The 16,264-nt window shown below is 48.6% G+C and overlaps 2 protein-coding genes across 2 annotated transcripts; both read right to left on the bottom strand.

Annotated features, from left to right (window-relative positions):
- Positions 1–616: 616 nt before the first annotated feature.
- On the bottom strand, positions 617–2,929 carry LOC115393363 (gap junction delta-3 protein-like). Its single transcript, XM_030098345.1, has one exon. The coding sequence runs from the start codon at positions 2,750–2,752 to the stop codon at positions 1,904–1,906; it is 849 nt and encodes a 282-aa protein (XP_029954205.1). The 5' UTR covers positions 2,753–2,929; the 3' UTR covers positions 617–1,903.
- A 746-nt stretch (positions 2,930–3,675) lies between these two features.
- Positions 3,676–14,337, bottom strand: top2a (DNA topoisomerase II alpha). Its single transcript, XM_030098287.1, has 34 exons — positions 14,199–14,337; positions 12,824–12,970; positions 12,634–12,724; positions 12,480–12,543; positions 12,256–12,401; positions 11,826–11,923; positions 11,516–11,728; positions 11,195–11,368; positions 10,816–10,917; positions 10,574–10,711; positions 10,349–10,487; positions 10,091–10,248; positions 9,835–9,960; positions 9,596–9,706; positions 9,194–9,299; positions 8,933–9,042; positions 8,741–8,833; positions 8,539–8,653; positions 8,291–8,412; positions 8,053–8,201; positions 7,741–7,972; positions 7,524–7,658; positions 7,243–7,443; positions 6,963–7,158; positions 6,778–6,869; positions 6,557–6,697; positions 6,361–6,444; positions 5,955–6,267; positions 5,358–5,513; positions 4,859–5,039; positions 4,727–4,782; positions 4,531–4,650; positions 4,206–4,447; positions 3,676–4,104 (listed from the first exon to the last, which is right to left on the bottom strand). Exons 1-34 carry the CDS (start codon positions 14,214–14,216, stop codon positions 3,952–3,954), a joined length of 4,722 nt encoding a protein of 1,573 aa, XP_029954147.1. The 5' UTR covers positions 14,217–14,337; the 3' UTR covers positions 3,676–3,951.
- Between the last annotated feature and the right edge of the window lie 1,927 nt (positions 14,338–16,264).

Genomic DNA, 16,264 nt, shown 5'->3' with positions numbered 1-16,264 from the left:
TGTGAGCAGTTCCGAAATTATAAATCTCTGGAAGCTCACGGACACTTCAGGAATGGCTGGGTGCAGGATCTGTCCGTGTAGTCTGCTCCATGTGAGCTGCGCTGGTCTGCAGCACGCACCAGTGCACGGGGACTGTACGCAAAAAAGGCGCATCGAATTATAAGGCGCTCTGCTGGATTTTGAGAAAATTACAGGCGTTTACGTGCGCCTTATAGTGCGTAAAATACGGTATATCTTCATTCATTTTTCACGGCCAACCAAGGCTGCTGAACATTTCCAGTCCATTCCCGCAAAGTCTGATTCAGCAGTTTAATTAGCTACATGCAGGAAAATGAATGAATAATAAACTTTTTTTTTTTTTCACTTTTCCAGAAAACCATGTGGTGTTTTGATCATTTGCACTTCCACAGAAAGCTAGAGAAGAGAGGGGGATTTTCTTTGCTACAGGCGAAACACAATGCAACAGTGGATTTGAGAAATGCCACAGAGCGTGTTTCTGACACGCCGTCTGAGACGATACAATCACTCATGCAGGAGAAACTGTTTCAGAGACGAGGAAACTTTCTCCAATGAGGCAGCCGTGAGAAAGATCAGGAAAAGATCAACACTGCAGATATGTCATTTAAGCACTTTATACACATTATTGCCTTAATAACCTAATTAAAAAAAACTATAACTATAATGAATACAGTTGATCCTTCCTGAGATACAAAACTCAGACTGTAGAACAGTGTTTCACTCTCAGCACATAAATCAGACACAAGTCATTTCCAGAGGAAAAAACTTTGCATTCCTGCAAAAATCTTTACAATGACATCACCTTTTAATGTTCTGGATCTTTATGGGCAGATTCCTCACCGTCCCCGGGGGAGAACTTGTTTTGCAGCCAGAAGAGCTTTTACCAGATGATCACAAGTGCCTCAGATTCAGAAAATGATAAATTAACTACTGGTGAAGGAATTCATTATTGTGTAGAAACTCTTTACAAAAGTGTATCCAGCTCCAGATGCCAGAAATAAGCAGGCAGTTCATTAATAAATCACATTATCAGCCAGAAGAACTGTGTTTAGTACTTCATACATCCACCTCCATTATGGTATATTTCTGCTACAATCTGTTTGATCTTATTTCATTTATTCATTTTTTCCTTATAATCTGAGAGTCACAGTATTGTAATGTTCTAAACTCACAGCTCGAACATGAAAAGAGAATTGTTTTCAGTCTTTCTCAAAACAATGAAAAACAATGTGTTCTTACATACAGTCGATGTTTTTCACTTGAAATGTTGAGATTTGAGATACTTGTGTTCAGGATACTTATCAGTGGATGCATAAAAATTATTAAAATCCTCCACATCACATCTTTCAACAAGTGTTTGAAAAAATTACATTAAGGAAATTATACTTCAATAACATAAAATAAAATCTGAATTGAACAAGCATCTCTAATACAGATTATTGACCTGAAAACCTCATATAAACTCAATACGGATTATTTGATATTTACAAAATCTCCTGTAAAAATATGATAGTTTCAACTAAAAAACAACCATTGTATTTAAAAAAAGTCTTGGGCAAAAAAAACAAAAAACTGAGGGAACAAATGAGTGATTATCACCACAAACTCTATTAAAATGTCAATCACCCATAAAGAAATACTCTAAGAAAGACAGTATTGCTCTGAAGCAGATCAGACCTCTTGACCTTTCCTGATCCTGGTCAAACTGAAATCCAGGACCCGGCGGCGAGTCATCCAGAGGACTTCCCCATCTTCACGTGTTTACAGTCAGTAATGATTCACCAGACCATCCCTCGCCGCCTGATACCAAATCTCATCAGTGCGTCCTGAGCTCATTTCCTCCCGGATGATTCGGGGGGGGGGGGGGGGGGGGGGGGGGTCTGGCTCAGACCAGCAGGGTCTTGCTGGTCCCGTACCTTCCGGTCCTGGGTTTGCGTCCGACGCTGGAGACCTTCCTGCTGGCGCTGCTGCTCCTCAGCGAGCCTCCGGCCAGCCGCGGCCTCCCGGGCCTCCCCTCCGCCTCCGCCTCCTCGTTCTTCAGGTTGTTGAGGCTGTGCCACTCGTGCTGCTGCTCGGGGTCGAAGGTCGGCCCCCAGCCGGTGCAGAACCACTTCATGGAGCTGTAGAGCAGCTCGGCGAAGCTGGAGAGCGCCGACAGGACCCCCACGCCGAAGTAGAAGCAGAGGAAGACGGTCTTCTCGGCCGGACGGGAGGTGAAGCAGTCCACCGTGTAGGGGCAGGGGAAGCGGCTGCAGGGGAACTGCGCCTCCACCTTGAAGCCGTACAGCCACCACTGCCCCACCAGGAAGCCCACCTCCGCCACCAGCCGGAACGTCACGTTGACCACGTACAGCTTCCGGAAGTGCTGGTCCTCCCTGAACTCCTGGCTCGGCGTCCGTACGCCCCCGCCCCCGCCCCGGCCGGTCCTCTTGTTGTGGTGGTGAGTGGCGTACATGAGGAAGAGCAGCGACGGCGTGGCGATGAGGACGATGTGGAACACCCAGAAGCGGTACTGGGAGATGGGGAAGGCCATGTCGTAGCACACCTGCTTGCAGCCCGGCTGCAGCGTGTTGCAGGCGAACTCCTCCTGCTCGTCCTCGAACAGGTCGCTGGCCACCGTGCCCAGGATGAGGATCCGGAACACCAGCATCAGCAGCAGCCAGAAGCGGCCCAGCATGGGCGAGTGCGCCTGCAGGTTGTCGAAGAGTCCGCCGAGGAAGCCCCACTCCCCCATGACGGCGGCGCCGTGGATCCAGAAGGCTTCAGCACTGTGTCTCAGAGCAAGACGCCGTCTCTCCGGTCGAAGACAGAAACTAAAACTGACTTTATGTCCAGTTTACGACTCATGGTGACGCCGAGGAAATCAGCTGGTTCAGGAGGATCAAAGGTCCCGATTGACTCCACGTCCAAATGACCTGAAACCAAAAGCACATTGATCATAAAGCCTGCGATAAACAAACCCAACACTGAGTCCAAAGACGGCATGTATAGTAACTTAGCAGGACCTTGGAAACTCTTCCATCCTTCAGCTACTTGCCTTCTAAGATGCATCATTTCTGAGATTCCAGCAGACGACCGAACAGGTTGAGCCTGGAGGATTTTATCTCCCGCCTCAGCAGACGAGAGCCGGTCGCCGTGTGAACCTGGAAACCACTACAGGTCCAGCTCGTCTCCTCTCGGGCGTCCAGACCGTCTTCCTCGCGCTCCCTCCGGCTCGCCTGTGCTTCGGCTCTCAGTCCGGCTGATAATTGAGAGGGCGGCAAGGGCGGCTTGAGGAAATTCCTGCCGCCACCGCCCTAATCTGCGCCCATCGAGTCCCGGACAGGAGCCGTGTTTACCCAAGAGAGGCAGAGTCTTGATGAGCATTTCAAAGTGTTTCCTAAATGGCAGGAAGGACTTGTTTTAAGTCGGACCACCAGATTCCCGGGTCTCTCCGCCGAGAACATGCAGCTTACACAAAACATCTGAATCTGACAGCGTCAGACAAAACAAAAGCCTCTGATCACGACTGAACCTCAGCTTGATTGCAGAGTGAGATGTTTTTCCGGATCCCTCCCCTCTGCACCTGCAGACGAAGCTCCGCCCTCCCTCAAACACCTCCAGCAGCGAAGCAACGAATGTGCAAAATCAGCAACACAAGGAAAACTCATATTTAACAATATTCACTTTATTTCTACGAACATGAAACCAGAGAAATATTTACAAGACAAAAAAACAATAAAAACAGCGTTAGAAAAGACAATCGAAAAAACGTTATGAAGGTTAAAACTAAACCTACGGAAAATCTTCTACAACTGTTTTCTCCTCATTTCAGCTAATCGAAAAACACTGGAGGCTTCAGCTGCCAGTAATACGCTGAATGAATCTGTTCCTCATGAAAACACTATACACACAAACACACACACATACACACACGTGTGCGTGAGCCTCTGATTAGAAGTCTTCGTCCGAGTCGGAGTCCAGGTTGTAGGTGACGGGTTTTCGGGCTCGGGCCGGTTTGTTCTTCGGCGATACGGCAACAACATCAGCCGCGCCGTCGTCGTCCAAGACCTGGAAGCTGTCATCGTCGTCCCAATTCTTGGTTTTCTAGAAGGAAAAAAAAAAAAAAAAAAAAAACGAAAAATAAATCACAGAACATTCTAAAAACGCCGTGGCTTGTTGCGACGCCCTCAGACTGTGAAGCGGACCTTGACGGCGATGGCTGCTTTGGGTTTGGATTTGAGGCGGGACATGAGGTCCGAGTTGCTGTCGGAGTCGGACTCGTCGCTCACGACCTGCTTCCGCTTCAGGAACGGTTTGGCCTTCGCAGCCGGAGCCTTGACCTCGCCGTCCGAGTCGCTGGAGTCCAAGGAGGGGGCCTTCTTGGCTGCGGCGCTGGACGAAGCTTTGGGTTTGGACAGGGCGGTCAGGATGGACGGCTGCTTGGCGTCTGAGAGACAGAGAGCAGGTCGTTATCAGGCCCCAGAGACACAGCTGATGGTTCTGTCCCCGTGTGGACGGACACTGCTGTACCTGCTGCCTTCTTTCTGGGAGCGGCGGGCTTCTTGGCCGCGGCGGGTTTCTTGGGCGCTGCCTCTTTGGGTTTACGTTTAGCCGGAGCCTTGGTCACGGGCGCCTGATTGTCGGACGGAGCTGCGAAGAAACAAACAAAACCATGGTCAGCCGCCTGAACGACAGCAGGAGCGGGTCAGAGGACGGAGACACTCACAGCTCGTCCTGGCTCCCGCGTCTTCGGAGGACGATTTGCTCTTGGTCACTTTTTTCCTGCAGAAGAAAGCGACAGACATTAAACCCCGAGCTCGTTGGAGGAGAGCGTCTCCCGGCGGCGCCCCTCGCTCACTTGGGCTGCGGCGCCTTGGGAGGCGGGGCGGGAGAGTCCATGTTGTCGTCGGAGGCGAGGCTGGGCTCCAGGGCGAAGCTGGTGTCGTCGTCGCTGATCATGGCTTTGCGCTTCGGGGCCTCCTTCTTGCCCCAGTCTTCAAACTCATCCTCGCTGTCGGAGAAGCTGTACTTCACCGCCGCTTCAGGATCCAGAGAGGAACAAGGCTTCCGTTACACAAAGTAGAGAGATCCGTTTGTTTTTACCCCCCACCAAGACCAAAGCAGAGGTAAGAGTTGATTACTGATGCTAAATGAGTAATCAAACAGCTGCTGCAATCAGCGAGGAGCAAACTGAGGGCTAATCAGCCGTCTGGAGTGTTTACATCTCGGCTCGTGGCGGGGAAGGTTTTCGCTGCACTGATCTGAGCGTCTCCTGTTGACGCAGACGATTATCCGAGTTTTCAGACGGGCGGGAAAGAGGAATCAACAGAGCGGCGGGGCTCGTCCGGCTGCTTCACCTTTGGTCGTGCGCGCCACCCGCTTTCTGGGGGCCGCCTCCACCTCCTCCACCTCCGCCTCGCTGTCGGACTGACTCGCCGACTCCTCGTCCGACCACGGGTTCGCCTTCGTCTTAACGGGCTTGAACTGAAGGGTGGTCTGCTTGCCGGTCGACGCTGTAAACGACAACATTTCTCTCAGTCCGGCTGCAGAGTTCACCTCCAGTCAACCTCGATTCACACCACAAGGCTTCATTCAGTGAGACTCCTGTTCCCTGACAGAGCGGCGTTCTTTACCTAACGAGAGGAAGATTTAATTCTCCACATCAAACTTTGCTTTCATGAACCAGGGAGGCGTGAGGCCGGCGGGTCAGCAGAGGCTAAACACTCTCTGCCACTTTACATCGCCAATAAGCTTTTAGTTCTTGGCTGCATCTCTGAACCGAGCTCAGCTGCTGCAGTATTCCGTTTGATGCTGACCGCCGAGCGCAAAGCGCTTCCAGCCATGAAACAGGCCAAGCGTCGGTGAAATTAAGGACGGGAAGAGATTTAAAGGAAGCATGCGGGATATTTAGAAAGTTAGCCTCATGTTGAGAAGGGGTGAAACAGCTCTCTCACATGTCTCCTTGGTCTGAGTCTTTGTTTTCTTGCCGAGCCGTGCAACCAGGCTGGTCTCCTCCACCGAGCTGGTGTGCTCGCCGTCGTCTCCGAACTCCATCTTCACCGCCACCTTGGCCTTGGCGCCTCTCTTGCCCTCTCCTCTCTTCAGGTCGGCCTTCCTGTTGGCGTCGGCCTTCATGGCGCTGGTGACTCGCGGGATGACGCGGCGGCCCTGCGGCGTGGGCAGCGTCTCCTGCTTCACCTTCAGCGACTTGCCTTTTCCCTTGGTGGGCACAATGTAGGTCTCCTCCTTCTCCTTGGCCTCCAGACGCTGACAAACCAAGAGAGAGAGAGGAGCCGTGTGTGGCTCTTCCGTCAAAACTAAAAACCACCGTGAAGAGAAAACGTGCGGCGGCGTCTTTACCTCCAGCTCCTCTGAGAAAGCAGCCAGGTCTTCCTTCCACAGGTCGGACGGAGTCTTCTTCTTCAGGGTGTTCAGCTCCGTCAGCTGCAAACAGAGGTTCATGAAGGTTTTAATCAGATTAATCATGATGATTAATTAATCCACACCAGTTTTGACTCCCTGGTAAGAACTAAGCAGCAGCTTGATGAAGTCGGACCTTGGCGTCTCTCTGTCTGCACAGCTCCTCCTTCTTCTCCTTGGTCAGGAACCACATGGGCATGCTCAGCAGGTAGTTGTAGTCGGGTCCGGTGGCGTCTTCCTTCTCCTCTTCCTCCTTGTCTTGCTCCACCTCTTCATCCTAATTTGAAGTGAATGAGCATTAAGCAGATTGTTGGACACTCTGCGGTATGGATAACGGCGGCGGTGTGAACGTCGTACCTTCTCCTGAGCTTTCTTCCAAGCCTTGACGGGATCGGAGTCGTAGCCCATCCTCTGCAGCATTGCGATCAGCTCCTTCTTCGGCTTGTTTTCTATGAGCGGAGGGGTTGAGATTGTTTTACTAACCGAGGAACTGAAATGAAAATAAAGGCGTTTTCTGCGATCTTCGGCAGCAGATCACTCACCGATCACCAGTTTGCCCTCGATCTTCTCCAGGATGAAGCGGGCCTGGTTGGAGAGCTTGGCGCTCTCGGCTCCCAGCATGCCCGCCAGCCAGTCCTTCCTCAGCACGTAGTACTTCATCCTCAGCTCGAAGAAGTCCTTCAGAACGTCCTGCACGGACTCGTACTTCTTCAGGCTGCCCACGTGGTCAAAGAGAACCTGCAGCAGCAGGAAAGACGGAGGGAGTGAAGATTTATACAGAGAGGCTGAAGCTTCTTGTCTGGGATTTGAGCGGGACTTTACCATGGAGTTGCAGGTGAGCGAGTTCTGCAGCTTGAAGACTTTGTGGAGGCCGGCGGCCTCCGCCTCCCTCAGCTTGTCCTCCGTCATCTTGACCACGAAGCGCACCGTGGTGTCGGTGTGGTAGTCCTTGTAGTCTGTGATCAGAGGAGGAACCTTCTCGGTGCCGTTCAGCATCGGCTCCAGGACGTTCTCCTTGTAGGCCTGGACCAGGAAGCACAGGCATCCGTCAGTCTGACGACACCGATCACACTGCGGCTCGATTAGAGGATCTGCTGGCGAACCTGGGTCCAGGATTTGACGGGAAGCTCCGAGATCTCGACGGTGGTGGAATCAATGATGGAAATCTCTCCGCTGTTCATGAACTGGTTGTTCATCACCTGGTCGATGGTGCCTTTGAAGCCTTTGTAGTTTGGAAGCTGTAAAGCGAAGAGAGATCAGTGTAACGCGGAGCAGAGGAACGCAGCGGCGAGCGTCCGGTCGGTCGGTCGGAGTCCTCACCATGGGCAGCGGCTCCTCGCCCTCCAGCATGCGGTGGATGTTGCTGATGAGCTCGCGCACGTCGTAGTTGGGGATCTTGCTGGCCCAGCCGGTGCCGATGCCCTCGGAGCCGTTGGCCAGCACGGTGGGGATGATGGGGATGTACCACTCCGGCTCGATGCGCTGGTTGTCGTCGTAGTTGTACTTGAGCAGGTTGTCGTCCACCGGCGGGAAGAGAAGGCGAGCCAGCGGGCTGGAGGGAGAAGATTTCACCAGATTAACTCCTCCGCTCTCCTCCTGCGTCTGTCTGCGGCCTCCGGGGCGCCGGCTGACCTGAGCATGGTGAAGATGTATCGAGGGCTGGCCGAGTCCTTGCCGCCGTGCAGCCTCGTGCCGAACTGGCCCAGAGGCTGCAGCAGGTTCAGGTTGTTGCTGCCCACAAAATTCTGAGCCAAGCCGATGATGGTCATCATGAGAGAGCTCTGGAAAAAAAAAAAAACAAAAAAACAAAATCGGTTCAGGATGAATCAACTGAAACAACCAAACCCAGCTCAGACTGCAGAGCGCTCACCTCTCCATGGTGGTAGGCAGACATCTCGGCCACCGAACCGGCCAGCTGGGCCACCTTCACCTCCCGCTTGTCGTTCCTCTTGAAGCAACAGAACAAGACTTTCCTCTGACCCGGCTTCAGGCCTGATGCACACAGAAAGGATGGAAAAAAAAAAAAAACAAAAAAACCCCCCCCCCACACATGTTAGACTATTCCCGGGAACCCATGGTGTCACAAGAGTGAGAAATGCGGTGAATCCTCCCACGCACCGTCCACCAGGCAGGGGATGGAGCGCTCATTGTCCGAGTTGGAGAAGAGAACCAGCTCCTTGTTGACAAAGTCGTTGTAGGAAAGAGACGTGGTGGCCTGACCGTACAGATAATCCTGAAACACACCACAAAAAAAAAAAAAAAAAATGCTTCACACACAGAGGAGAGCAGGAAGGAAGGCCAGCGGAGGTAGAGGGGCTACCTCGGGCAGGTTGTGCTCTCTGCGCTGGCGCCGGTTCATCATGAAGTTGGTGAGCCACTCTTTCCGTTCGTCCACTTTCTTCTTGCTAAAGGCCTTGACACAGGAACAACACCGAGATCAGAATGCAAGTCTGAGCAATAAACACATGACGGTGACTGAAGAACGGGTGTCTCGGGGGCGGCGGTGGCGTACCAGGGTAATAGCTTCATCATCCTCAGGTCCACAGTACTTGAAGGGGATCCGGTGTCTCTTCATATCAGAGAAGTACTCCTTGGCTTCCTGAGATGTGCTAGTTCCCAAACCTGGAAGGACAATCGCCATAATAACAAAGAGAAGAAACATACAAGTTATGGCACTATAAACACACAAGGAAAGAATTACAATCTCTAACCCGACAGAGTTGTGGCATGCTTACTTGGTTCTTTTACTACCACACAGGGGTTTGTAACAAACCTTTGTAGTATTTGATTTTCCAAGATCTGTGGTTGGGCTGGCTCTCCTTCCACTCATTGAACTCGGGAAGACTGTAGAACGACAGCTGAGTTTTCTTGAACGACGCCTGGAAATACAAAAACACAAGGCAGACCCTGTCATTCAGACATGTCTGAGAAAGAGAAGGAACAAAACTATTCTAAAGACTGTATTCAATGTTTGCAGATATGATGGAATTACTTTAGAGCAGCAGCTGTAGTGAATAGACACCAGATGGCGCTGTTGCTCATTTCAGGGAACTAAAAACCCACCTTCCATTCACACAGTTTGTCCTTTCATTCAAACAATCCGCCTTCACTTTGAGCTACAGCAGCTGTTTGAAGTTTTGAATAAACCTCAACAGTTTTTCAGGATGGTACGCACTTTGATGATGGGAGTGATGAACTCCTCCAGGAAGTTGTGGCGCAGCAGCGAGGGCCAGTTGTGGTGGATGAAGTTGATGAGCAGGCCCTTGATGTGGGAGCCGTCTTGATCCTGCGTCCGTCACAGGAAACACGAGTCCGGCTCATGTTAGACACTCGCAATGAAGTGAAGGTCCTATAAATCTATAAAAACAACTAAAAGGAAACCAGCTGATGTGATAATGAAGACGGACTCCACACCTGATCTGTCATGATCATGATCTTTCCGTAACGCAGAGTCTTGAGGGATTCTGGGTCGCTGTAGTTCTTCTTGTACTGGAGACCGAGAATCTTGATGATGTTGTTGATTTCTGCGTTGTCCATAATCTGAAAACCAGAAACACTTTTTATAAACAACACGATGCTTCAGTCTTTCATTTTGTTACCATTTTCAGTAAATGCTTTTTAAGGTGCGACGGTTATTTCAATGCTAGCTATCAGCCCTGTTTTGACGGACCTGTTTGTGCGACGCCTCCCGCACGTTGAGGATTTTTCCCTTGAGAGGGAAGATTCCGTAGCGGTCTCTTCCCACGACTCCCAGCCCAGACACGGCCAGCGTCTTGGCCGAGTCTCCCTCAGTGAGGATCAGCGTGCAGCCAATAGAGTTCCTCCCGCCTACCGAAAACAAAAAAAGATTGATACATGACGACTGATTTGTGTTTCTTCATAAGAGGCTGAGAGACAAAAGTGAGGAATCCAGAGCGGAGCAGTTTACCTGCGTCGTTGGCGTCGTCCAGTTTCGGCACGCCCTTGATTTTGGTGTGTTTCACTGCGGAGCATTTCTTGTTGAGCTGGGACTGAGCCTTGAACCTCACCCAGTTCATGACGCTCTCCACGATTCCGGAGGACGCAGCCTGCATGTGTGGGAGAACGAGACGGGCGGTTAGATGAATCCGGGTGACCGCAGCTCGGGGGAACGCCGCGCCGCGTCCACTTTCACCTGCTTGAAGAACTTGTCGCTGAGGCTGCAGGTGGAGCCGAACTTCTTGTGCTGCAGCGTCATGTTCTCTTTGGTCTGCGAGTCGAAGGTGGGGTTCTCGATCAGGCAGTTGATGAACAGCCACATGTGGTTCTTCACCTGGGAGGAGAGAAGAAGGAATTATAGCAACTTGACTTCTTAAAGTCAAGATGAATCGCAGGATTTAAAGTTCATTTGAAAGAGTCTGCGATCATAATAAATACCTGGAAAGGTTTGACGACCACTCCGGCTTTGTTCTTCTTCTTCACCACCTCAATGAGCTTCGCCACCACTTGGTCGGCCACGTAGTCAGTGTGTCTGCCTCCCTGAAGAACGGCGGACAAAAAACACAGGCAGCCATTTACAGAATGAATGCTGCCTTAATCAGGATGACACAAAGTGGCTGGGAAAGTATCCAAACTTGTACTTAACCGCCAAAAGAAAATGATTCACTAGTTCCTAAAAACAATGCTGCTCTGTGATGGCAACTTGATCAATGTGTTAAAAACAAACAACAAAACAGGATCCTAGGAGAATGATTTGTCACTGAGATAACGCACTACACTAAATAACCAGACACTGTTAATACAGCAGAGACAGTACCTTGGTGGTGGCAATGCTGTTGACAAAGCTGATCTGCTGGAAGCCTTTCTCGCTGGTGGTGAGGCAAACCTCCCAGCGCTCGTTGGCCAGCTCGTGGATCACAGTGAGGGGAGAGCCCAGCTCGTCCACCTTGTCCTTCAGGTACAGGTCCACGTAGCTCCGGAAGCCAGTAACCTGCAAAGCCACAGTTCTACTCAGTTAAAACCTTGTGATTAATATGAGAACACTTCTCACCTGAACATTACATTCAAACAGCAGAAAATGATGAAGGAAGAAAACGACGGCATGTTTGAAGACCGGCTTCCTGATTTGCAGACTCACCGGCAGCCTCTTGCCATTGAAGAAGACCCGGACGCCCTTGGAGGAGCCGGCGATGTCGTAGGCTCTCCTGGTCATCAGAGCCACCGTGTCCCTGTCCAGGATGCTCATCTTGAACTTGGGCAGATCAGGTCTGAACGTGATGCAGGTGTAGTCGTCTCCGTCGAAAGGTTTGATGGTGGCTTCCCCGGCTCTGCCCATGTTGTCGTACCAAGTCTGTGGAAATCACACACACACACACGCCATGAAATGACACACACCTCTCACAAGTTACAGTTAAAACAAAAAAGGCCAAATGCAGCCCCTTTCCCACCTGCTTGAAGCACTTCTTGGACTCTTTGCAGGCAGTCTCCACGGTGAACTTCGTACTGAAGATGTTGCAGAGCTTAGCACCGTATCCATTACGTCCACCTGATTAAGTTAAACTGTTAGTTTGATACGTGCAAAGAAAAACGTAGACAGTGACAAACCTCCAGAGACCCAGAACTGCTGCAGCTTGTTCACATAAAATTTTATTTTGTCAAAGACTTAACCTTGATCTTTAGTACAAAGTCTTTTTCATCTCGCAAAGTGAAATTTACAATGAATTATTCTCTCATTATCAAGGAGTGTTGTGAAACGTACTGAACGTGTAACAAGGTTCTGCCAGAATATTTAGTTTGAAAAGTTTAGCAAATAACAGATGGAAGTCTAACTTTAAAAAGGATCCTGTCTTTACTGTGAAAAACGAAAAGCAGCCTCACCAGTGACTTTCTTCTCGTCGTCATCGTAGTTACTTGAGGTTAGCAGCTGCCCGAAGATGAGAGCAGGCACAAAGACCTTCTCCACCTTGTGCTCCACCACAGGGATACCCTTCCCGTTGTTCCACACACTGATGGTGTTGTTTTCACTACAGAAGCAAACATCATGGATGTAAGTGATGAGGAACTGGACGCTGGTTTGGGATCTGAGGGCGTCTGTTACTCACACGTCGATGTTGACCTTGATACACGACATGCTTTTGTCCCTCTGCTTGTTATCGGCTGCATTTACTGTCAGGAAGAAATGCGTTTCAGCGCGGAGGGCTCGGGACGGCCAAACGTCACATGACATTTAAAAGCATCAGCATGTTGTTTACTCACCGAGGATCTCATCAAAGATCTTGTAAAGTCCGGGCACAAACGTCACATCACGGCAGTTCAGCTGAGCATCGGTGTCATACACCCACATTTGCTGGGAGGGAATATTGAACAATCAGTTAAGCTACAACCGGACAACAAGTGCATATATGGATAACAGGAACCATTATGATTTACTCTAAGTGCCTCTTACTTGAGTGACAGGCTCCACAGAACCGATGTACGAGTCTGGTCGGAGCAAGATGTGCTCCAGCTGCGTTTTCTTCTGATAGATCCTCTCCACCGACAGCCGCTTCGGATCCTTCTTTGTCTTTTCTGCTGGCTTGTTTTCCAGAAAGGCCTGATGCGAATCACATGGGGTTGTATTTATTTTAAATTGCAAAAAAAACGTCTAGATTTGATCTCTACTGAGGAGTCTGCTTCCATTCACTCATTCATTGAGGTTCCTTCAATGAATGACCTTTCACAAATGCCTGGCTGGTATTTGAACCTATGACCCTTCCTGCTGGGAGGTGAGAGTGCTAATCACCATGCAGCCATCTAATAACAACCTGGAGGACGAATCTCCCTCTTCACACAATTAAGGGATCCTTTAAAAGTGCATGGAGACTTAAAATAGAGGCAAAGCTTTTTTTCCCATTATTTGCAAACAAAAATTAATAATTCATAGTTCAGTCCATCCCGTTAGTGAGTCTGTACCAGCCAAAATAATCCAACCAGTATGGTACAACCTGGATATACGAGATGATTTAATGGAAGGCCATAATCTAGGATCCTCTTGCTTGGTGGTCCAAAATAACAGAAGACAAAGAAGCACTTCCTGTATATAGCTGAGACCAAAATTAAAGTCAGTGTTAAAGGAAACCACTTAGTGAACAACGGTTCAGTTAAAAGATAGTATAACTCGCATAGATTGAAAAACTGAATCTCAAACCTCCACCGGTACTGGTGTTTTGGATTAAGCGGTTTCCGTGTTACCTGGTGACCGACTTCCTTTAGCGCCCCGCGTTGCTGCCGCTTGTAAAAGCAGATGTGAATAAAGGACACACAAAAAGACCGACACTTCGAAACTTTTTAGTGAACGCCTTTAAACGGCGTTCGCCAGCACAACTACTGATTTCTGTCTGTTTAATATCTGGAACAACCACCTCTGGAGAACTAGGAACACGGAAACCACTTAATCCGAAACACCAGATGTGAGCTTTTTTTTTTTTATCTCTATGCTCGTTCAATTCGCAGTGTTAGGACAACTTTTTCACATGGAAACAACTGAAAAAAACAAACAAACATGCTAGCATTTGCTTTCGGAGATAATAGATTGAGGAAACAGTATGAAACGTTAGGGCTGCTTCGTATGCTACGCTGCACCATGTGATGGGCCATTTTCTTTCTGGTAACAATGGAACTTGCACAAAAAAACTTCAAAACACTATTATTTTTTTAATTAACCTAGATGAATTGCTGTTATGTGGCAAAACTTTAACTTTTGCTCTTTATTAAAAGGTGTCAGCATCAAAGAAAGCGACAAGCTAGCAGTTCATTTACGCTTCGTAAAATATAAGCGTTACCTTCAGTGGTTCCGCCATCCTGCCTGTGTGTACGGGTACAAGTCGACGCTCGGAAAGACGGTTTGATTCTGGTTTAAAACCGGCTAAAAAGACTCAAATTAAACTTCTGCCTGGCTGTACTGCAACGTGAAGCTGCGACTTCTCCGCAAGCTCTGTTTGAATAGTATTTGAAATTTAGTGGCAACCTTTGCCGCTACCTATTGACCAATCAAAGGCGAGCGCTGTAATGACGCTACCCAATGAAAGAGGCGGATTTATTTGTCATCGTTAGGATAGCCAATCACAGACAGAAGAATAGTGTGAGCCCGCCCATTATTTGTCTCAAGCCAATCAGCTTCGACCAACTACAAAATGACCACCCAGCAGCAGTTTCCTGTTAAAACAAGGAAAAATAATGGAAAAAAAGTAAAAGTTGTTATTTCAATAAATGTTGCGCATTTTATCTTAACTTGATCCACATTTCAGTGAGTTTAAATCAGTATCTAATCATGTCAGGGTTTATCCGTGAAGTAAAGACAATGCTTTTGGACGTTTGTTCAGGGACACTCATTCAGACTTGATCATAACTCCATGGTGAACTGTTCTCCTGCACAGAACAGGAGACACAGAGTCTGAGCCAGCTTTTATTTCTCTACATGCATCCTTCAAAAATAACATACATATCCTGATTCATCAGTACCTGAAACCATGCATGTTACACACAGATTAGATTAATCACTACCTACATTCAAGTGAGTCCATGCAGTTTTATTCTGTTTCCTAATAATACTGTTTTTGTCAAGCTATGTTTTTTTTTTCAAAAATCATTTCAAAGGCCTGTCTTCATTTGACACAAGCTGCCACATCTTCCTGAAGCTTATATTCATTGAAGCCTCGCTTGTTACTGAATAATCCTTCAGGATTTTACAGAGATCAGACTGAGAACACCTCAGATGCATAATCCATTCAGGATTCATATGACAGGATGCAATACTGTACACGCTTGTCTTCTATCCCCGCAGTCAGCTAATAATATATCACATTTACAAAAACTCAAGGTTTCATCTACATACAAGGGGAGGGAGCTGTTTCAGACTCTTATAGAAACATCATTTTGATTCACAAAGAAGTGAAGTAATCCCCACAGTCAGATGGTTGGCTGAGCAGGTCAGAGAATTAAGCGCTCACTACAAGGAGCAGAGATCCAGGTTTTGTTTTTTTGCTGGCTCGGCCCTCATGGAAGTTGGCAGAGGATCTGATGTGTCCTGGCATTGTCTCCTTCCTTTGTGCTCTCCCCAGATGAGAAAAGAAATGGAGAACGAGGACATTTGGTGATGCTGAAAGAACAAAAACACAACAGTTTGGTCAAGTAATGATAATGCATTATCTGTTGCTGGCTGGCTGCTTTGAGTTCCTCAAATTTTTAAAGTGCAAAAGCTCAAAAATGTTTTCTTTTTTTGTTTTTTTACGATTTACTTGGAATAGAATGCAAATTTAGCCTCATTTATCAATATCCTCCTTCCAATCTCTCTTTCTCTCTCATCTCCTCCAATATCTCTCTTTCTCTCCCTCTCTCTCTCTCTCTCACACACACACACACACACACACACACACACACACACACACACACACACACACACACACACTTGCATGATAGCTTCCTAAAAGCTATTTGGTGGTTAATGGCATTATCTCATGCTGTTGTAGGTTCATGATCGCTCTAAGCTGATGTGTTTTTTTCCCTGCTGTGCATCAAGCAGAGCTTCGATTGTCTCGCTGCGATCAGTAAACGTAAAGGATGCATACATCTGGGAATGAGATTACAAAGCACCGAAATTTATTGAACGAGCAAACATTGGTCTTTGTGTTTTTGGTCCATCAGTCAATGGAATTTCGGGTTTATCTGACTGTTCTGCCGTTGTTATCTGCCTTCCTCTGCTGTGTTGCCCACTCATCTGACCTTGGCATGATAATAATAGGCTGGAGGAGCGTGAGTAGCTGCTGCAGTCCGGCACATGTAGTGGAGGGTATGTACACAGAAACACCCACAGCAGTGCACATGAATGGCACCGCAAACACACACCACT

The sequence above is a fragment of the Salarias fasciatus genome, chromosome 8, assembly GCF_902148845.1.
Source record: "Salarias fasciatus chromosome 8, fSalaFa1.1, whole genome shotgun sequence".
In the NCBI taxonomy this organism is placed as follows: domain Eukaryota; kingdom Metazoa; phylum Chordata; class Actinopteri; order Blenniiformes; family Blenniidae; genus Salarias; species Salarias fasciatus.
This window is presented reverse-complemented; position numbering and strand designations above follow the sequence as displayed.

Excerpts from the sequence above, each read along its gene's own strand:
- LOC115393363 (XM_030098345.1), bottom strand. The coding sequence starts at position 2,752 with ATGGGGGAGTGGGGCTTCCTCGGCGGACTCTTCGACAACCTGCAGGCG.
- top2a (XM_030098287.1), bottom strand. Across the intron at positions 9,707-9,834 it reads TCATGATCATGACAGATCAG|GATCAAGACGGCTCCCACAT; the intron begins GTGTGGAGTCCG and ends TGACGGACGCAG. Across the intron at positions 9,300-9,595 it reads TCATCACTCCCATCATCAAA|GCGTCGTTCAAGAAAACTCA; the intron begins GTGCGTACCATC and ends TTGTATTTCCAG.